This window comes from Doryrhamphus excisus, chromosome 19 (assembly GCF_030265055.1).
Source record: "Doryrhamphus excisus isolate RoL2022-K1 chromosome 19, RoL_Dexc_1.0, whole genome shotgun sequence".
Classification (NCBI taxonomy): Eukaryota; Metazoa; Chordata; class Actinopteri; order Syngnathiformes; family Syngnathidae; genus Doryrhamphus; species Doryrhamphus excisus.
This window is the reverse complement of record NC_080484.1, coordinates 15,574,379-15,597,023: the sequence shown is the minus strand read 5'-3', so window position 1 is coordinate 15,597,023 and position 22,645 is coordinate 15,574,379. Positions and strand designations below refer to the sequence as shown.

The 22,645-nt window shown below is 36.8% G+C and overlaps 1 protein-coding gene and 1 long non-coding RNA gene across 8 annotated transcripts in view; one reads left to right on the top strand and one right to left on the bottom strand.

The window, feature by feature from the left end:
* syne1b (spectrin repeat containing, nuclear envelope 1b) overlaps window positions 1-22,645 on the bottom strand; it is a 168,805-nt gene that overhangs the window by 129,036 nt on the left and 17,124 nt on the right. For 3 of the 7 annotated variants that reach the window (XM_058057494.1, XM_058057493.1, XM_058057501.1), the window contains 21 exons: window positions 21,752-21,844; window positions 21,524-21,690; window positions 19,532-19,728; window positions 19,336-19,445; window positions 17,769-17,819; window positions 17,601-17,633; window positions 17,361-17,468; window positions 17,156-17,293; window positions 14,799-14,963; window positions 11,889-12,001; window positions 11,643-11,811; window positions 11,468-11,570; window positions 8,466-8,668; window positions 6,901-7,065; window positions 6,670-6,822; window positions 6,451-6,594; window positions 4,916-5,083; window positions 4,694-4,852; window positions 4,442-4,606; window positions 243-377; window positions 23-181 (listed from right to left, as the gene is read on the bottom strand). In XM_058057494.1, coding sequence (XP_057913477.1) covers window positions 23-181; window positions 243-377; window positions 4,442-4,606; window positions 4,694-4,852; window positions 4,916-5,083; window positions 6,451-6,594; window positions 6,670-6,822; window positions 6,901-7,065; window positions 8,466-8,668; window positions 11,468-11,570; window positions 11,643-11,811; window positions 11,889-12,001; window positions 14,799-14,963; window positions 17,156-17,293; window positions 17,361-17,468; window positions 17,601-17,633; window positions 17,769-17,819; window positions 19,336-19,445; window positions 19,532-19,728; window positions 21,524-21,690; window positions 21,752-21,844 — 2,898 coding nt within the window. Of the gene's footprint in view, window positions 1-22; window positions 182-242; window positions 378-4,087; window positions 4,402-4,441; window positions 4,607-4,693; window positions 4,853-4,915; window positions 5,084-6,450; window positions 6,595-6,669; window positions 6,823-6,900; window positions 7,066-8,465; window positions 8,669-11,467; window positions 11,571-11,642; window positions 11,812-11,888; window positions 12,002-14,798; window positions 14,964-17,155; window positions 17,294-17,360; window positions 17,469-17,600; window positions 17,634-17,768; window positions 17,820-19,335; window positions 19,446-19,531; window positions 19,729-19,852; window positions 19,927-21,523; window positions 21,691-21,751; window positions 21,845-22,645 lie in introns of those variants that run through there. The other 4 variants (XM_058057495.1, XM_058057497.1, XM_058057496.1 and 1 more) reach the window with 4 other exon arrangements.
* On the top strand, window positions 3,548-8,339 carry LOC131107447 (uncharacterized). The gene is made up of 3 exons (XR_009120257.1): window positions 3,548-3,848; window positions 4,457-5,091; window positions 5,165-8,339. It is a non-coding gene; the product is annotated as an uncharacterized LOC131107447 (long non-coding RNA).

Sequence of the window (22,645 nt, the reverse complement as noted above, 5' to 3'; positions counted from 1 at the left end):
TTGCCAAAGAGCTGTCACTCACCCGGTGCTCCTTGACAAGCCTCTCACTGCCCACGCTGGCCATGTGGCGGTTCTCCCGGGTCACCTCAGCCTGGCATTCCTGCAGCAGCAGCACCAGCTTGCTCCTCTCAGCCTCCACTTTGAGGCGGAGGAGGTGGAAGGGAGCGTCGGTCTGGACGTCCTGTGAGAGACAAGGAACCGTGAGGAGAGGCGTTCCTTGGATGCAACACGGAAAAACAAACCTTCCAGTCTTTGTGAAGTTTTCGGACAGTTTCCTGCAGCGACTGCTGCTCCTGGTCGGGCAGAATGTCGGTGAGCTCGTCGCAAGCTTTGAGGAAGGCGTTCAAGATTCGCTGGTCCAGCTGAGCGAAGAACTCCTGGTTTGAAATATTCGTGTCACATCACATAATATGCTATGAATGCACTTTTAAAGTATATTTTAGAAGCTTTTGGTGAAATGTAAACTGGTAAAAATAACAGAATATCAAAATAATGTACATATTCAAACACACCAAGAGGGCATTTGGGTTTGAAATATTCATGTTACATGACATAATATGCTATTAAAGCTCTTTTAAAGTATATTTTAGAAGCTTTTGGTGAAATGTAAACTGGTAAAAATAACAGAATATCAAAATAATGTACATATTCAAACACACCAAGAGGGCATTTGGGTTTGAAATATTCATGTTACATGACATAATATGCTATTAAAGCTCTTTTAAAGTATACTTTAGAAGCTTTTGGTGAAATGTAAACTGGTAAAAATAAGAGAATATCAAAATAATGTACATATTCAAACACAGCAAGAAGGCATTTGGGTTTGAAATATTTGTGTCACATCACATAGTGTGCTATGAAAGCTCTTTTAAAGCATATTTTAGAAGCTTTTGGTGAAATGTAAAGTGGTAAAAATAACAATATCAAAATAATGTACATATTCAAACACAGCGAGAAGGCATTTGGGTTTGAAATATTTGTGTCACATCACATAGTGTGCTATGAAAGCTCTTTTAAAGTATATTTTAGAAGATTTTGGTGAAATGTAAACTGGTAAAAATAACAGAATATCAAAATAATGTACATATTCAAACACAGCGAGAAGGCATTTGGGTTTGAAATATTTGTGTCACATCACATAGTGTGCTATGAAAGCTCTTTTAAAGTATATTTTAGAAGCTTTTGGTGAAATGTAAACTGGTAAAAATAACAGAATATCAAAATAATGTACATATTCAAACACAGCGAGAAGGCATTTGGGTTTGAAATATTTGTGTCACATCACATAGTGTGCTATGAAAGCTCTTTTAAAGCATATTTTAGAAGCTTTTGGTGAAATGTAAACTGGTAAAAATAACAGAATATCAAAATAATGTACATATTCAAACACAGCAAGAAGGCATTTGGGTTTGAAATATTCGTGTCACATCACATAATATGCTATGAATGCGCTTTTAAAGTATATTTTAGAAGCTTTTGGTGAAATGTATACTGGTAAAAATAACAGAATATCAAAATAATGTACATATTCAAACACACCAAGAGGGCATTTGGGTTTGAAATATTCATGTTACATGACATAATATGCTATTAAAGCTCTTTTAAAGTATATTTTAGAAGCTTTTGGTGAAATGTAAACTGGTAAAAATAACAGAATATCAAAATAATGTACATATTCAAACACAGCGAGAAGGCATTTGGGTTTGAAATATTCGTGTCACATCACATAATATGCTATGAATGCGCTTTTAAAGTATATTTTAGAAGCTTTTGGTGAAATGTAAACTGGTAAAAATAACAGAATATCAAAATAATGTACATATTCAAACACAGCAAGAAGGCATTTGGGTTTGAAATATTTGTGTCACATCACATAGTGTGCTATGAAAGCTCTTTTAAAGCATATTTTAGAAGCTTTTGGTGAAATGTAAACTGGTAAAAATAACAGAATATCAAAATAATGTACATATTCAAACACAGCGAGAAGGCATTTGGGTTTGAAATATTCGTGTCACATCACATAATATGCTATGAATGCGCTTTTAAAGTATATTTTAGAAGCTTTTGGTGAAATGTAAACTGGTAAAAATAACAGAATATCAAAATAATGTACATATTCAAACACAGCAAGAAGGCATTTGGGTTTGAAATATTTGTGTCACATCACATAGTGTGCTATGAAAGCTCTTTTAAAGTATATTTTAGAAGCTTTTGGTGAAATGTAAACTGGTAAAAATAACAGAATATCAAAATAATGTACATATTCAAACACAGCGAGAAGGCATTTGGGTTTGAAATATTTGTGTCACATCACATAGTGTGCTATGAAAGCTCTTTTAAAGTATATTTTAGAAGCTTTTGGTGAAATGTAAACTGGTAAAAATAACAGAATATCAAAATAATGTACATATTCAAACACAGCGAGAAGGCATTTGGGTTTGAAATATTTGTGTCACATCACATAGTGTGCTATGAAAGCTCTTTTAAAGTATATTTTAGAAGCTTTTGGTGAAATGTAAACTGGTAAAAATAACAGAATATCAAAATAATGTACATATTCAAACACAGCGAGAAGGCATTTGGGTTTGAAATATTTGTGTCACATCACATAGTGTGCTATGAAAGCTCTTTTAAAGTATATTTTAGAAGCTTTTGGTGAAATGTAAACTGGTAAAAATAACAGAATATCAAAATAATGTACATATTCAAACACAGCGAGAAGGCATTTGGGTTTGAAATATTCGGGCAGAATGTCGGTGAGCTCGTCGCAAGCTTTGAGGAAGGCGTTCAAGATTCGCTGGTCCAGCTGAGCGAAGAACTCCTGAGACAAAAGTGCGATACGTCCGGGTTACCTTTACATTTAAATCGCAAGTAGAAATACGTTTTTATCTCGGGGAAATCTCTTAGTGGTGGTATCCCTTGGTTTTCTTTATTATTAGCATATTAACAAGTGTCAGACCTCTCACACTCTATTTTATTACAGTGTCAGCTCAAAATAAGATTAGTTTATTTATGATACTGGTTTTAAATTCTAAATGTTTATGAGTAAAAAGCCTATTTAGGAACATTCAGAAAGGATTATTATTAAAGATTTGCCTGAATGCACCTTTCCTTCATGAAATGTACAAAATGAAAATAGTTAAAACACAGGGCAATAGTCATAAAACATTTCATTCAAATTGCAATGTAATTTCATTTCTCTTTTAAAACATTAAAATACATAGAAATTAATCATTATATTACAGTACAGTTTTATTACAATACTCTAACTATTAATTAGAAATCCCACCGTTTTTGAATGTTGAAAGCGATTTGTCCTACTTTTTTGACGGTCATTGAACGCACCGTTCTCGGATGCAAAGAGGGCTGTATGGATGTATTTGGATGTATTTTCCCTCTTTTTTCTTTCACCTCATACTTGCTCCCGAATGCTGATACTATGTAGGAATACATAAAGGTAAGATTTGATGATTTTGAGTGCTAATGCGCATCATTGTGGTAGTTCCATGCTAAACGGCTAACGCTAGCATAACACTGGACTTCAGCTACACAGTCATCACATTGACAGCCCGTCAATAGCAGCTGGAACTCCAATTTAGCTGGCAGTTAAATGCAAAAATCATCAGAGAGATGTAAAAATGTAAACAACTGCTTAGTTAGGCCACTCTTATGCTAAAGTAGCACTGGACTTGGATTTGCCCTACTTTTTCGACGGCCATTAAACGCACCGATGCACCGTTCACCGATGCAAAGAGGGCTGTATGGATGTATTTGGATGTATTTTCCCTTATTTTTCTTTCACCTCATACTTGCTCCCGAATGCTGATACTATGTAGGAATGCATAAAGGTAAGATTTGATGATTTTGAGTGCTTATGCGCATCATTGTGGTAGTTCCATGCTAAACGGCTAACGCTAGCATAACACTGGACTTCAGCTACGGACAGCCCGTCAATAGCAGCTGGAACTCCAATTTTAGCTGGTAGTTCAATGCAAAAATCATCAGAGAGATGTAAAAATGTAAACCACTGCTTAGTTGGGCCACTCTTATGCTAAAGTAGTACTCTATATGACAATAAAAACAATACCTTCGCTGCTCCAGTCTCCGGCAGGCCATGGAATCCGTGATAAGTCAAACACGGCGACAGTAGATACAAATAACTACAAGAACCATCTGCCAGGGCTTTGAAGCTAACTTTACCAATTTAAATACGCTTTTCTTTCTCCATTTACCATCAATATTTGTTCCGGTTTGTGGCTACGGTTAGTGTACTTCAACCAAACTACGGTGGGCGCCGAGGGTCAAACAGTGCACGTTAATTTGCGCCTCAAATAAATCGCCGCCGTTAAAAGAAACTTCCGCTCAAGCATCATTAACATCTTTAACTGCTAATATAAGACCTAAAATGCACTTTAAAGCGTAACAAAGTGTGCTTCCTCACCGTGTGTTTTTTCAGCAGCTCTTCCGGGTCGCCTTGCTCCGTCAGACAGTCTTCCGCCATTTTAAGAACCTTCTCCAGATCCGAGCGTGACTCGTCAAAGCGCTTCATGAGGCTGCTGTTTGCCTCCATTCGCTTCCTCCACTCCGTGGCTTCCTTAAACATGGACTTCACGCACATGCAAGGTGGACATGTTTACAGAAAAGGAGGAGTGAGTGCATCACAATTTAGGCAAAACAAAGCAGAGATGTTCACCTGTGAGGAGCTTTGGAGGTCAGCTACTCTCTTCTGCAGGAGACTCATGTCCATGTGCTGCAAGGTTTTACTGGCGTCCGTGAGCTTCAGGATGGTCTGGTGATTCCTTTCAATGACGACGAGACACTTCTTGCAGCTTTGTGTGGCGGCCGCCAGCTCCTGCCCAACATCAGCGTGCCCAAGTTGTCAGCTGCATTTGGACCCTCTCGCGGTACGACTCACCTGGCACTTCTGTTTGAAGTCCACGGGTCCTTCTGAGTCTGTGCCGCCGGTCACATGGCTGGCCTTCTCCAAAGCCTGGTAGAAGCCTGTGATGTTTTTCTCCATTTCTTCGAGCGGCGCCAAGAGGGACTGAGACTCCTTCAGCAGAGGCAGACATCGCTCTCTAACCTAAACGGGTATGAATTGAACATTTCATGTCTTTATTATTATTATTCATTCATTCATTTTCTACCGCTTTTTCCTCACAAGGGTCGCTGGGGTGCTGGAGCCTATCCCAGCTGTCTTGGGGCGAGAGGCGGGGTACACCCTGGACTGGTAGCCAGCCAATCACAGGGCACATATAGACAAACAACCATTCACACTCACATTCATACCTACGGACAATTTGGAGTCACCAATTAACCTAGCATGTTTTTGGAATGTGGGAGGAAACCCACATGCAAACTCCACACAGAGATGGCCGAGGGTGGAATTGAACCCTGGTCTCCTAGCTGTGAGGTCTGCGTGCTAACCAGCCACCCTAGGAAGAAGCAAAGCTTATTAAATCCTACCCCTCCATCTGCTATTTTTACAATCAGTAACTGTTACATTTGTTCACTTCCTGCTTTCGTAATATATATTTTTTTGTTTTTATCACGTACCAAAGTAGGAGGTGATATGAGCATCCAATGCCATAATGTGTACCATAGTAAATGTCAATATAGTGATATATATAGCACATCATGACTGGTTCAAGACTCTTCATCCTTGGATTTAGCAAATTTATTTTATTTATTTATTGATCAATTTATTTTATAATTTAAAAAAAATTGTAGTTTTTAAATTTTTTTTAAATTTTGTTTTTTGTCACGTACCGAAGTAGGAGGTGATATGAGCATCCAATGACATAATGGGTACGATAGTAAGTGTCAATATAGTGATATATATAGCACATCATGACTGGTTCAAGACTCTTCATCCTTGGATTTAGCTAATTTATTTTATTTATTTATTCATTAATTTATTTTATAATTTTTTTTTTTTTTTTTAGTTTTTAAATTTTTTTTTAAATTTTATTTTTTGTCACGTACCGAAGTACTCGGTGATATGAGCATCCAATGACATAATGGGTACCATAGTAAGTGTCAATATAGTGATATATATATATAGCACATCATTTTTATCACCTAGTTCCACTGATGTCATTCAACCCAGACGTCCTTATATGGGCATGCCCAGCTACACACTATAAGTGGTTGTCTGTGTAGCATTATAGAGTGTGCATACGGGTAGTGGAGTGTTACCTACATGCATGCATGCACAATAGTTTGAGAAAAGATAACAAAAAAACGACCCCATTTCCACTTCCGATGTTGTGCCAAGATTGCCTAGCAGGAAGTAGGAAGCCCGTGCAAGGTTTAAGAACAGAACGTTTAAGAATCTTATGCAAAGATCCTGTATGTAGAAGCACTGTGGTGTTCTAGCGAAACGTTATGGGGTCTATGAGGTGTGGGGGGCGTGGCTTGTGAAGACACAGCAGAGCGCCACGGTCGCACCTTGCTCAGCTGCTCTTTAATGGAGGCCATCACCGCCGTCATCTGAGCCACCTCCTCGGGTGCCGTGTCTTTGCTCAGCAGCTGGGCCGTGCGAGCCGCCGCCTTGGAGGCCGCTTCCATGGCAGGAACTTTGTGTTTGATTTCCTGCGGGGAAGTGGAAAGTCATGACACGTGTGCTACGGGAGAAGCAACGAAGGAAGACAGACGACAAGGCTTTACCTCCACGTCCTGAACAAATGTGCGCACGTTCAGGAAGGACACTTGGACAGGAGCGTTCATCTTCCGGTCGGTGGCATCCATGAACATTTTCAAAGTGTTGATGCCGTCATGGTAGTCTTGCCTCAGCCTGTCCACCTCGTCCGCTCTTGCATACTGCCGAAAAAAGCAGCGTGACTTTCATCTAAAGCGCAAAGCAAGCTTCCATTGAGAGCAAGGGTACGGCTCATTTACATATTTGACTTTGACAAAGAGCTCCCGCCATCTCCCGTTCAGGAGCAGAAGCTGCTGCTTGAGGTCTCGGGACACGGCATCATCGCAGGTTTCAATGAGGAAGTTGCCGGCGTCGTTCATGTCCATATGCTGCTGGATCCAGTGGGACAGGTTGCGGAAGAACTCCTTGAAGGAGGTGGAAACAAATACTGATGATGATCAGATGAGCCACTGGGCAAAAACGGCCTGCATGGCACAGTTTTAAGACCAAAAGCACTGCTGAACAAAAAGAACATTAAGACTGGTCTCCATTTTGAAGAACATCTTGATGATCCCAAAGACCTTTGGGAAAATACCGTGTGGTCTGACCAGACAAAAAATTAACTTTTTGGCATTTCAGAAAAAAAGATCATAGCAACGGTAAAATATGGTGGTGGTAGTGTGATGGTCTGGGGCTGTTTTGCTGCTTCAGGACCTTTGGGAAAATACCGTGTGGTCTGACCGGACAAAAAATTAACTTTTTGGCATTTCAGAAAAAAAGATCATAGCAACGGTAAAATATGGTGGTGGTAGTGTGATGGTCTGGGGCTGTTTTGCTGCTTCAGGACCTTTGGGAAAATACCGTGTGGTCTGACAAGACAAAAAAATTAACTTTTTGGCATTTCAGAAAAAGAAGATCATAGCAACGGTAAAATATGGTGGTGGTAGTGTGATGGTCTGGGGCTGTTTTGCTGCTTCAGGACCTTTGGGAAAATACCGTGTGGTCTGACCGGACAAAAAAATTAACTTTTTGGCATTTCAGAAAAAGATCATAGCAACGGTAAAATATGGTGGCGGTAGTGTGATGGTCTGGGGCTGTTTTGCTGCTTCAGGACCTTTGGGAAAATACCGTGTGGTCTGACAAGACAAAAAATTAACTTTTTGGCATTTCAGAAAAAGAAGATCATAGCAACGGTAAAATATGGTGGCGGTAGTGTGATGGTCTGGGGCTGTTTTGCTGCTTCAGGACCTTTGGGAAAATACCGTGTGGTCTGACCAGACAAAAAATTAACTTTTTGGCATTTCAGAAAATAAAGATCATAGCAACGATAAAATATGGTGGTGGTAGTGTGATGGTCTGGGGCTGTTTTGCTGCTTCAGGACCTGAAAGCATGAATTCTGCTGAAGTAGAATGTCCACCCATCTGTTGGTGACCTCAAGCTGAAAGCAACTTGTTGTTCTGCAGCAGGACTACGATCCAAAACCCACCAGCAAGTCCACGGAACCAAATTTAGACTTTGGAGTGGCCTAGTCCAAGTCCTGACCTGAATCCTATGGAGATGCTGTGGCATGACCTTTCATGCTGGAAATGTGGAGCCAACAATTTTGCAAACATGTGGGCCAAAATTCTTCCACAGACTCATTGCAAGTTAGCACAAAAGCTTGATTGCAGTTGTTGGGGACAATTGTTTTTTTCACACAAGGCCTTAATAATAAAGTTTCATTCAAAAAATGCCCTTTTGTGTTTGTATGCAAATACACACGCACACATGGTATATACTGTTGTCTTAGTAGCTCCCGGGTGGCTTCATTTCGGGGTCACTTACACGCTTGGCGCCCTCGGACTGGTTGAGCATGTGCTCGGCGTCCTCCAGCCACGCCTGCAGCGCGGCCACTGTGCCGCTGTATTTCTCCCAGTTGGAGATGACCTCCTCCAGCATGCTGCGGACGCTGCGCACCTCCAGCGCCAGGTTCTTCCACTGAGTCGTGGCGTCGCAGAGAAATTTGGTCACGCCCTCCGCTTCGTCAACTAGGATTTTGGAAAGGTGACGTTGGTCAGTTTATTTTTTGGTGTGGTTATGTTTTCTTCATTAGCATTGGGGCCTATAACCATATTAACCATATAACCATATTTTCAAGCACCGTGCCGTGAGGAATTATCCAATATCACTTTTTATAATGAACATTTATTAATCATCATTTGCCAATATGATATCAATAGCCATTATGTCAATAGTATACATGGACCCAAATATTCCAATAATTGCATTTGGTTTATTTGCTCAAACGGAAAGATGGAATATTCCTTTAACCAATCCGATTTGAGGTATCTTGTACCCGCTTAAATGGAAAGTTGTCAGGGTGCCTTCTTCTTCTTCTGTTGTTTATTGGCGGTTGGCAAGCAGCTTTCGTGTGCATTAGCGCCATCTGTGGAACACAATCTAAACCAGGGGTGGGCAAACTTTTGGACTCGTGGGCCGCATTGAGTTAACAAAACTGTCTGGGGGGCCAGAATATATATTTTTTATAACACACACTATTTTACACTTATAATTCTAACAGTCCACCTTGAATTATTTGTCTAATTTTATTTATTTATTATATATTCTAATGATTAATTATATATATATTATTAATATATATTATTATATATTATATTTAATATATTATATTATATTTTATATATTTATTATTTATTTATTTTATTTATTTATTTGTATATATGTATATATATATATATTTGTATATATTTGTATTTGCTTATAATTCTAACAGTCCACCTTGAATTATTTGTCTCATTTTATTTATTTATTATATATTATAATGATTAATTATATTATATATATATTAATTTTATAATATATATATATTATATTTTATATATTTATTATTTATTTATTTTATTTATTTATTTGTATATATGTATATATATATTTGTATATATTTGTATTTGCTTATAATTCTAACAGTCCACCTTGAATTATTTGTCTAATTTTATTTATTATATTATATATTATATTTAATCTACATATTATATATATAATTTATTATATATATTATAATTATATTATTAATTACATTATATATCAATTTTTTATTTTTATATATTTATAATTTATTTACTTATTTGTATAATTTTATCTGTAAACGTGTCAGATTATTAGCTATATGTTTTAAATATGTTCCATATATCCCTTTTTTCCAGAGCACTTTAAACATCAAACCACATCCAACTACAAACTTGAATTTTACATTTTAATTTTTTTTTAAATTATTTTTATTGTTTTTTTTTTTTTTACTGAATAAGACATCCGACTTGCAAGTCATGTTGCCAGCATGTATGTTAAAAGTTAGAAAGAAACTGGCGGGCCGGATTCAAACGCTTTAAACATCAGATCACATCAAACTACAAACTTGAATTTTACATTTAAAAAATATATATATATATATATATTTTTTTTTAAAAATTTTATTATAATTTATTTTTTGACTGAATAAGACATCCGACTTGCAAGTCATGTTGCCAGCTTGTACGTATGTTAAAAGTTAGAACGCAACTGGCGGGCCGGATTCAAACGCTTAGTGGGCCGCATGTGGCCCCCGGGCCGTAGTTTGCCCACCCCTGATCTAAACCCTTCTATACTTTATTGATGTTTACGTTTTACTGGGCATGCCCTATTGACTATTCTGGTTTGATTTTCACGGCGCATGTAGACAAGAGATTGGAATATTCCTTTCCATGGATACCATTGTTTCCCGAAAGGTCATTCGGAAAGAGAAAAACATGGCTACTGTGGAGTGTCTGTGGTGTAAAGACTAGCATAGCAATGTGATATTGGTCCGTGTGGCAACACCTACCTTGTTCCTCCCTTAGACTTATTGACGCACGTGTGAATTCGTGGTGACATTTTGGAACATTTTTGGTTAGCGGTGTGCCACAAGATTTTTCCAATGTAAAAAAAAAACGTGCCTGGCTCAAAAAAGGTTGAAAATCACTAGCGCAGGGGTGCTCATTAAGTCGATTGCGAGCTACCGGTCGATCGCGGAGGTGGTACTGGTCGATCGCGGCGTGACATTAAAAAAATATCATCCTAGCATCAATGCCGTCACTTGATTGACATACAGGGCAGCCATTCAGATGACAACTGAATGTTGCCCTTCGGGTGACCAATCAAATCAAAGAACGTCTCTAAGTGCAGCAGAACTTACAATGTCAGCCTATCATCCATCCCCGTTACTTGATTGACATACAGGACAACCAATCAGATGACAACTGAATTTTGACCTTTAGGTCACCGCTCATGCGTAAACAACGATGCAAAGTGCTAAGCTAGTCGGCGAATTGCGTCAGATTTTAAAGCCCTCGCTAAAGTTTTCGGTCACTAAAATGAGTGAAGTAGCTGGACCAAGTAAAAAGGCAAAAACATATCACTTCCATACGGATATGGAATTTTATACGGATATTATGATACGGATATTATCCATGACTGGAAGTGTGCTTGAGGCTGGCTATCAGCAGCTACTGTCCGGACTATGCATCCCTGGCTGGTTCAATTCAGTGCAAGTCATCAAAGTAAACTCAGGTAATTACAAAAAATGTTAATAGTTAATTATGTGTGTTTTGCAATATTGGCTCATTTGGTTATGTAAGGTACATCAACATACATTGTACGTACAAATAATCCTCAATACATTTGAAAATAAATAGATGTTTTGCATTTTTGTAGTGGGTAGATCATTTTGACTCGGTCATTTTAAAAGTAGCTCGCATGCTGAAAAAGTGTGAGCACCCCTGCACTAGCGTATAAGATGAAAACCATTGGTTTACCCGTACTTGTACTGTCGGACTTCACATAGACGTCCGCCGCTTGCTTGAGCGCCGAGAAGAGGACCTCGTACTGGTCGAAGAACCTGTGGCCTTCAATGAACGTCTGGGAAAAATAAAGTCCGCGATGAGTCCGTCTGATGACGACATCACCGCATGGCGAATTAGCTCAACTCACCAGGTAACTCTGTAGCAGAACCTCTACCGAGTCTCTTCTGCCGTATTTAACAATCCAGGACTTGAGTCTGGACTCGGCCAACAGAAGGAAAGCCATGACGCGGTATTTCATTTCCCAGAATTCCAGTTTGATCAAGTGGCCATGCGACGTCGTGGACACAAAATTGAAGCTGCAAATCGGAGATGCGCCTGGTCAGGTCGGAGGTGCAAGGGCGCACCGTAGGAGACGCCACATGACACGTTTTACCGTTCGGCCATATCTTGGAGCTGCTCCGGCGGAACCGGGACGCCGTTGACCGATCTGTCCCGGTGGATCTGCTGGAAGGGTTGCCTGTGTGACTCCAGGTTTTTTAACACCTCCTGCAAAAAAAAATGCAGCATCCCTGGTTTAGTTTAGTGCAGGGGTCTCAAACTTGCGGCCCGCGGGCCAAATGCGGCCCGCGAGATGCTAGTTTGAGGCCCCCACCTCGATACGAAAGTTTAATATTGAAATGGCAGCTTAAAGCTGTGTGCACACCGGACACAATTAACATGATTTTGCCCCGCCTTGTTTTGCTTTGGATTAGCAATGATGCTAAAGGCTTATATGACGCTGGGTACAAATAAATGCAGGAAATGATTTGGAATCAAACGGAAAATACACGTCAAGATAAAGTAGGTCATCAAACAAAAGTTACGACGCTGCTCCCAGATGGAACTGAGTACGATGCTAACTTGCTAATTGGGTCAAATTATTAAGTTTCATTAATGTTCATGTTAAAGGTTAAATAACTGTTAATACTGTACATTTGAATCTGAAAAAAATAATTTTCTTACATCTGTTTTATTATTATTTTACTTATGTATTACTGATTGATTGATTTATTGTCTTTATTCTTAATTTGTTTATTTTTTTAATTTTTTTTTTGTATAGAAAAATAAAAATTAATATATTTGAGAACAGTGGAATGTTTTATCAGATATTTTGGTGTGGAAAACCGGAACCAAAGTACTGAAAAAGTGTAGGGTATAGCAGAGGCAAAAGCAGTGAAGATAGTTTTTTTTTATTGATTTTTTTTCCAGTTTTTAATAAATAAAAAAAAATAAAAATAATTTTTTTTTTGAAAACCTGATGCGGTTAAATAACTGTTAATACTGTACATTTCCCTACCAACTGTATGTGGTTTCTTACGTTTTTCTTATTTGCTGTTTTATTATTATTTTACTTATTTATTACTGATTGATTGATTTATTGTCTTTATTCTTAATTTGTTTTTGTTTTTTTTTATCTTATTTTGTGTATAGAAATTTTTTTTTTAAGATATTTGAGAACAGTGGAATGTTTTATCAGATATTTTGGTGTGGAAAAACCGGAACCAAAGTACTGAAAAAGTGTAGGGTATAGCAGAGGCAAAAGCATTGAAGATAGTTTTTTTTTATTGATTTTTTTTCCAGTTTTTAATAAATAAAAAAAAATAAAAATAATTTTTTTTTGAAAACCTGATGCGGTTAAATAACTGTTAATACTGTACATTTCTCTACCAACTGTATTTCTTACGTTTTTCTTATTTGCTGTTTTATTATTATTTTACTTATTTATTACTGATTGATTGATTTATTGTCTTTATTCTTAATTTGTTTATTTTTTTAATTATTATTATTTTTTTTTGTATAGAAAAATAAAAATTAATATATTTGAGAACAGTGGAATGTTTTATCAGATATTTTGGTGTGGAAAACCGGAACCAAAGTACTGAAAAAGTGTAGGGTATAGCAGAGGCAAAAGCATTGAAGATAGTTTTTTTTATTGATTTTTTTTCCAGTTTTTAATAAATAAAAAAAAATAAAAATAATTTTTTTTTTGAAAACCTGATGCGGTTAAATAACTGTTAATACTGTACATTTCCCTACCAACTGTATGTGGTTTCTTACGTTTTTCTTATTTGCTGTTTTATTATTATTTTACTTATTTATTACTGATTGATTGATTTATTGTCTTTATTCTTAATTTGTTTTTGTTTTTTTTTATCTTATTTTGTGTATAGAAAAAAAAAATTAAGATATTTGAGAACAGTGGAATGTTTTATCAGATATTTTGGTGTGGAAAACCGGAACCAAAGTACTGAAAAAGTGTAGGGTATAGCAGAGGCAAAAGCATTGAAGATAGTTTTTTTTTAATTGGTTTTTTTTCCAGTTTTTAATAAATGCGTTTTTTTTTGTTTGTTTTTTTTTTTTAAATCTGATGCGATTAAATAACTGTTAATACTGTACATTTCTCTACCAACTGTATGTGGTTTCTTACGTTTTTCTTATTTGCTGTTTTATTATTATTTTACTTATTTATTACTGATTGATTGATTTATTGTCTTTATTCTTAATTTGTTTTTGTTTTTTTTTATCTTATTTTGTGTATAGAAAAAAATTTTTTAAGATATTTGAGAACAGTGGAATGTTTTATCAGATATTTTGGTGTGGAAAACCGGAACCAAAGTACTGAAAAAGTGCAAAAGCATTGAAGATAGTTTTTTTATTGATTTTTTTTCCAGTTTTTAATAAATGCGTTTCTTTTTTGTTTTTTTTTTAAACCTGATGCGGTTAAATAACAGTTAATACTGTACATTTCTCTACCAATTATATGTGGTTTCTTACGTTTTTCTTATTTGCTGTTTTATTATTATTTTACTTATTTATTACTGATTGATTGATTTATTGTCTTTATTCTTAATTTGTTTTTGTATTTTTTTTATCTTATTTTGTGTATAGAAATTTTTTTTTTAAGATATTTGAGAACAGTGGAATGTTTTATCAGATATTTTGGTGTGGAAAACCGGAACCAAAGTACTGAAAAAGTGCAAAAGCATTGAAGATTAAATTAAATTAAATTTTTTTAGATTTCATTGATTTTTTTTCCAGTTTTTAATAAATGCGTTTTTTGTTTTTTTTTTTGAAAACCTGATGCGGCCCGGCTTCACCCAGAACCTAGCTCCGGTGGCCCCCAGGTAAATTGAGTTTGAGACCCCTGGGTTAGTGTTTTCATGTGATATTTCTCTATTATTTGCATTATACATTTCTTCATGACAGATACGTTCAAATAAAAGACCGGAATTTGGCCTGGGGTGGCCCTGACAGAACCGATCCAGGCAGTCCACATTCAAAATAAACCACATCTAAAGCTGACCTTGTGCTGCTCCAGTTTCCTGTGGAGAACGTTGGCCGTATCCTCGTGAGCATGCTGGGTGGGGATGTCCTCCCTCAGGGCCATCTCGGCTCTGTGCAGCCAGGCCCCGATCACCCCCAGCGGACCCGGCAGGGATTTGTCCAGATGGATGTGCCAGTCCAGCAGCTGCATTTGACACCCATTTTGGGGGTGGAGGGAAAGAAGGCCGTTAAAACATGTCCGCATGGGCTCTCTAGGAACAAAAATCTCCTCCGTTGCTTTTGATTTTTCCGCAAAGGAAAGGTTTCTAAATCACTCAAGATTCACTTCTTTCTTGATGAACATGTCTATTAATTAATTAATTTATTTATTTATTTACACAATTTTTGGCATTGGAGTTTTCTATGCTGTTTGGCCTCATTAATTATTATTTTTTTAAAAATATCTAATCTGGATATGCTGAAAATGTCATCAAATAAACATTCATATGCAAATACGATCTTTTATTAATCAGTTAATATGATGTTTTTTTTTTACTTTCAATGTATTAAAATATAATGTTAAATTATCAAATGTTTTAGTGTATTTTGTATTTGTAGTGCAAAATAGTTTTTGAATTTGTAAACATATTTTAACCACTTTTAAAATGTACTTGATACAGTGTTTAAAAATGCTTTAAAATGCAATGTTTGAAAAAAATACAACACATTTCTTTGCACTTTTTCTATGCTGTTTGGCCTCATGAATTATTATTTTTTTAAATATCCAATCAGGGTATGCTGAAAATGTCATCAAATAAACATTCATTTTAAAATTTAAAATTTTTAAATTTAAAATTTTTCAACACACACAATTTGCTTATGAATGTTTATTTGATGACATTTTCAGCATGCCCTGATTGGATATTTAAAAAATAATAATTCATGAGGCCAAACAGCATAGAAAACTCCGATGCCAAAAATTAAATTAAAAATTTAAATTAAATTTAAAATTTAAAATTTTTCAACACACACAATTTGCTTATGAATGTTTATTTGATGACATTTTCAGCATGCCCTGATTGGATATTTAAAAAATAATAATTCATGAGGCCAAACAGCATAGAAAACTCCGATGCCAAAAATTAAATTAAATTTAAATTAAATAAAAAATTTAAAATTTAAGAACTAGTTTAAAAATTGCGCAAGTCAACACCATATTTTAGCAAACTGAATTTTAAAACATGAAATGAATGAATTTTAATAAACTGAATTTCAAAACGCACACAAATTTTTTTTGTCAATGGAATTTTCTGCATCACGTCTTGTATTAAAAAAAAAAAAGGTCAGTTAAACGTAAAACATAAACGTGCAATAATCTTCCTGTCAAGTTAAATAAATATTTGAGAATTGTGAAGAGAGCCACGACAAAGAGGTTGAAGCGCCGCAGGTTGCCGACCCCTGATCTGATATATATTATTTTACTTTCAGTGTATTAAAATGTAATGTTTGAAAATGCAGGCGGTTAAAATAGGACGTTTTATCAAATGTTTTAGCGTATCAAATAGTTTTTGAATTTGTAAACATATTTTAACCACTTTTAAAATATACTTTATACAGTGTTTAAAAATGCTTTAAAATACAATGTTTAAAAAAATACCACACATTTCTTTGCACTTTTTCCAAATCACTCAAGATTCACTTCTTTCTTGATGAGCACGTCTATTTATTTATATATTTATTTATTTATTTACAAAATTTTTGGCATCGGAGTTTTCTATGCTGTTTGGCCTCATGAATTATTATTTTTTTAAATATCCAATCAGGGTATGCTGAAAATGTCATCAAATAAACATTCATAAGCAAATTGTGTGTGTTGAAAAATTTAAATTTTTAAATTTTTAAATTTTTAAATTTTTAAATTTTTAAATTTTTAAATTTTTAAATTTTTAAATGTCACAAATTTTAAATTTTAAAATTTTAAAATTTTAAAATTTTAAAATTTTTAAATTTTTAAATTTTTAAATTTTTAAATTTTTAAATTTAAATTTAAAATTTTTCAACACACACAATTTGCTTATGAATGTTTATTTGATGACATTTTTAAATTTTTAAATTTTTAAATTTTTAAATTTTTAAATTTTTAAATTTTTAAATTTTTAAATTTTTAAATTTTTAAATTTTTAAATTTTTAAATTTTTAAATTTTCAACACACACACACACAACGTGCATCTTCCTGTCAAGTTAAATAAATATTTGAGAATTGTGAAGAGAGCCACGACAAAGAGGTTGAAGTGCCGCAGGTTGCCGACCCCTGATCTGATATAAAACAGGTGGGTGCCACTTCATTGAGGCGCGGCATTAAATGTCTCATGTTATTTGGATAAAATCCCACCCACCCTGATAGACAGGCGGTCCCACGCCTGCTTGACCAGAGCCTGGTCCACAGACAGCTTCCCGTCCTTGTGGACCGGCTGCAGCAGCGGATCCGTTTGCTTTTTCTTCATCTCGTACTGCACACGGAAGCTTTTAAAGGCCTAAACGGAAAAGTGAAGCGGATGTAAAAGCGGCACGCGTGATGCGACGTCTCTTTCCGATATCTACCTGATACTTGTCTGTGAGACTCCCCTCGGCCGCCTGGGCTCTCAGCACATCTCTCTCCAACTGGTCCAAAAACACCTTCAGCTCTCTCAGCATCTTGCACTCCTCTCTCTGTCACATTCAGCAAATATTCACAAGCGAGCTGGATTAGGATCTACCCAGCATGCTGTTTACAATGTGAAAACAACACACTGGCAAACCCATAAAGAGGTAAGGTAAGGATAGTCAGGAACCTGAACCTACCTCCAGCATTTGCTCAATGTCTTGGGGTGCAAACTATCCAGAAGAAAGCGGCAGAGAAAACACAAAAAGAAAACAAACTCAAATCGTAGAGGCGCTGCAGAAGCGAGGACCCGAGCGGAAAGAGAGATAGAGTGAATAGCGTGCATGTCGTCAAAGCCCACATCTCACCTGAAGCACAGGCACCGACAGTGCAAAGGTCGGGATGGAGCCCAGACGCAGCTTCCACGTGCACAAGTAGATGGAGAAAGCAAATGAGACGGCGGTGATGATGGTGATGATGATGATGATGGGAAGCAAAATGCTGCTGTGTTCATGCCGTGAAAGCAAATGAAGAATTGCGTAGCTGCCCCGTGATTGTAAAGCTCAGTGCTGCATGTCCACAGAAACCACAAATCAGGGGTCTCAAACACGCGGGACACTAGTTTGCGGCCCGCGCAAGTTTGATATGGATGCTGTATGGTATCATGTACCCAGAAAAAAATATTACGTTTGATTAATGTTCATGTTAATGTTCAGGTTAAATAACTGTTAATAGTTATCCTCCCTATCCGTGTGGAAGTGGTAAGTTTTTGGGCTATTTAAGTTGAAAGGAAATAACTTGAAGGCTACTGTTTAGGTCGCTAGCTCTCTAGTTTGCGAGTTAGACCCTGCAGTTGCGCAATATGTTGTAAATAAAAAGAGTATAAATGTGACTATAGTCGTGTTTTGTCATGTCTACAGGGCTCTAATAATGCTTTGTTCATTTTAATATGAAAAAAAATCATTTGTCTACCTGCCAACTATATGTGGTTTTGTAAGTTTTTATTATTTGCCGTTTTATTATTATTATTATTATATTTATTTATTTATTACTGATTGATTGATTTTCTTAATTCGTGATTTGTTTATTTATTTTTCATCTTATTTTGTGTAGAAAAATAAAAATTAAGATATTTGAGAACAGTGCCCGTAAATGTAAAGCTCAGTGCTGCATGTCCACAGAAACCACAAACCCTCCAAATCAGGGGTCTCAAACATTTGGCCCGCAGGACACTAGTTTGAGGCCCCCCGCCTTGATATGAAAGTTTAACGTTAGTGCGGCCCGCCCAGAAAAAATAATTACGTTTGATTACCTTTTATTATTATTATTATTATTATATTTATTTATTTATTACTGATTGATTTGGTTTTTTATTTTTCATCTTATTTTGTGTAGAAAAATAAAAATTAAGATATTTGAGAACAGTGCCCATAAATGTAAAGCTCAGTGCTGCATGTCCACAGAAACCACGAACCCTCCAAATCAGGGGTCTCAAACACGCGGCCCGCGGGCCAAACACTAGTTTGAGGCCCCCCGCCTTGATATGAAAGTTTAACGTTAGTGCGGCCCGCGCAAGTTTGATATGGATGCTGTATGGTATCATGTACCCAGAAAAAATTATTACGTTTGATTAATGTTCATGTTAAAGGTTAAATAACTGTTAATAGTTATCCTCCCTATCCGTGTGGAAGTGGTAAGTTTTTGGGCTATTTAAGTTGAAAGGAAATAACTTGAAGGCTACTGTTTAGGTCGCTAGCTCTCTAGTTTGCGAGTTAGCATGTGTCTCGAGACCCTGCAGTTGCGCAATATGTTGTAAATAAAAAGAGTATAAATGTGACTATAGTCGTGTTTTGTCGTGTCTACAGGGCTCTAATAATGCTTTGCTTTGTGGGTTGCGTTGCTATATTTAGCATCGACACAGATCCAACAACCTACCTCATCGTGCTGTCCGTCACTTCCCGAGTGGTGAGGGTTCGGGTAGTGCTTGAGGAACTGAGCCACGTATGTCATGATGGATTTCTCGTCGGGCTTGTCCACATCGACGTCTGCGGAGGAACAACAACAAACATGCAAATGCGCAAGTACGCGTTCACGGTAATAATAATAATCTTTAACGCAAACAACACCGCACCTTCTGGATCCAAGAGACGAGGGATGCCGAGCTCGTTTTCCGCTAGAACGAAAGCCTCCTCCAAATTCTCCTTATTGCTCCTCCTGTGCACCACCTGCATGTCCACTAGGTCGGGCCGGATGGCGTGCACCACCGACTGAAATGCGACGCCATCACGCCAGCTGGGACCAAAGTCCTTCACCTCGATGCCGTGATGCCTGAGAAAACATGTGGTAAAGAATCATGTGACCATGGTATAAAAGTACTTCAGAGGAGGAAAAGCGGAGTCGATCGACTACTCTTGCTAGTAACAGATCTTGCTAACGTAGAAGATAAACGTACATAAATATCTTTCGACTACTCTTGCTAGTAACAGATCTTGCTAACATGGAAGATAAATGTACATAAATATCTTTCGACTACTCTTGCTAGCAACAGATCTTGCTAACATAGAAGATAAATGTACATAAATATCTTTCGACTACTCTTGCTAACGTAGAAGATAAATGTACACAAATATCTTTCGACTACTCTTGCTAGTAACAGATCTTGCTAACATAGAAGATAAACGTACATAAATATCTTTCGACTACTCTTGCTAGTAACAGATCTCGCTAACATAGAAGATAAACGTACATAAATATCTTTCGACTACTCTTGCTAGTAACACATCTTGCTAACGTAGAAGATAAATGTACATAAATATCTTTCGACTACTCTTGCTAGTAACAGATCTTGCTAACGTAGACGATAAATGTACATAAATATCTTTCGACTACTCTTGCTAGTAACAAATCTTGCTAACATAGAAGATAAATGTACATAAATATCTTTCGACTACTCTTGCTAGTAACAGATCTTGCTAACGTAGAAGATAAACGTACATAAATATCTTTCGTCTACTCTTGCTAGCAACAGATCTTGCTAACGTAGAAGATAAACGTACATAAATATCTTTCGACTACTCTTGCTAGTAACAGATCTTGCTAACATAGAAGATAAACGTACATAAATATCTTTCGACTACTCTTGCTAGTAACACATCTTGCTAACGTAGAAGATAAATGTACATAAATATCTTTCGACTACTCTTGCTAGTAACAGATCTTGCTAACATAGAAGATAAATGTACATAAATATCTTTCGGCTACTCTTGCTTGTAACACATCTTGCTAACATAGAAGATAAATGTACATAAATATCTTTCGAATACTCTTGCTAGTAACAGATCTTGCTAACATAGAAGATAAACGTACATAAATATCTTTCGAATACTCTTGCTAGTAACACATCTTGCTAACATAGAAGATAAACATACATAAATATCTTTCGACTACTCTTGCTAGTAACACATCTTGCTAACGTAGAAGATAAATGTACATAAATATCTTTCGACTACTCTTGCTAGTAACAGATCTCGCTAACATAGAAAATAAACATACATAAATATCTTTCGACTACTCTTGCTAGTAACACATCTTGCTAACGTAGAAGATAAATGTACATAAATATCTTTCGACTACTCTTGCTAGTAACAGATCTTGCTAACATAGAAGATAAACGTACATAAATATCTTTCGACTACTCTTGCTAGTAACAGGTCTTGCTAACATAGAAGATAAATGTACATAAATATCTTTCGACTACTCTTGCTAGTAACAGATCTCGCTAACATAGAAGATAAATGTACATAAATATCTGTGTAAATTTAAATGCAAACTCTGTTTACATTTGTTGTTTATTCTGGTCCCCTCTGGAGCCATGGGTTGCTGACCCCTGAACTAACCTTTCATCTCTCTCGCTTGTTTGCTTTACTGTTCCGTGAAAACGTACACAATTCCGGCCTTTTCAAGTCCTTCCTCATGGACTTGATACCACCTCTGACCCACCCCTACTAGATGAACCCGCCCCAAAACATCCTCCCCCACTTTGTAAAGAAGCAGGCTTCGCAACACATCTTAAAATCCCCCCCAACTCTGAAGATGCGACATTCTGAAGAGCATCTGTACGTACTTGGCAGCGGTGCACTGGACCCATCGGAGCAGGGCCTTCTTGGCATTACCCTGAAACTTGACCACTTTTCTCTTCATGGGAGGACTTCCTGTTTCGGAGCTCTCCACCGAAGAGTTGCTGTTGGACAAGGCTTGGAGGGCTGGAAGGTTGCTGGTCAGCTCCTCAATCTGAGTGGAGAAGACACCGTCCACAGATGGTTCAATGCAAAGGCGAGTCCACTAACATTACCTGGAAATAGAGGATGATGGTCCATATCAGCCCGAGAACGATAGACGGTCGGCCATCTGCAATGTCGGTGGCATGAATGTTCACCAGTTTGATCTGAAACAAAAGCAGACATATTATAGACGCCATATTTGATGAATATTTGCCCAAACGAACGATTGTCACATGGTTGAAAACAACCTCGGTTTCGGTATTTACTGCCAAGTTCGGTGACAACAACAAGATGCTAATGGGCGGCACAAATTAGCCGCCCTTATGGGGGTGTCATATAAACTTAATGTCTCAAAATCGGAACTAACCCTTTAACGGCAGGCGTGCTTTATTCCCATCACAAATTAATTTGTGTAACATTATAATAAACACATAATATACACTTTTTCCGAAACCTAATAATACAAAAATGGCCGGGTAAACCGGACTTTACGGCAATTAAAATATTTTTCTCATAAGATCACAATCTTGTCTCAATATTTTGACTTTAGTCTTGTAGAATTACTATTATTTATGACTATTATTTCTTCAATGTTTACCGTTTATATATATATTAAATATCGAGGGTCAGGCAAAATGATCTGTCACATTCATTCATTTTCTACCGCTTTATCCTCACGAGGGTCGCGGGGGGTGCTGGAGCCTATCCCAGCTGTCTTGGGGCGAGAGGCGGGGTACACCCTGGACTGGTGGCCAGCCAATCACAGGGCACATATAGACAAACAACCATTCACACTCACATTCATACCTATGGACAATTTGGAGTGGCTAATTAACCTAGCATGTTTTTGGAATGTGGGAGGAAACCGGAGTACCCGGAGAAAAAAACATACATAAGTCGCACTGGAGTATAAATCGCACAAGGCCAAAAATGCATAATTAGGTAGAAAAAAACATACATAAGTC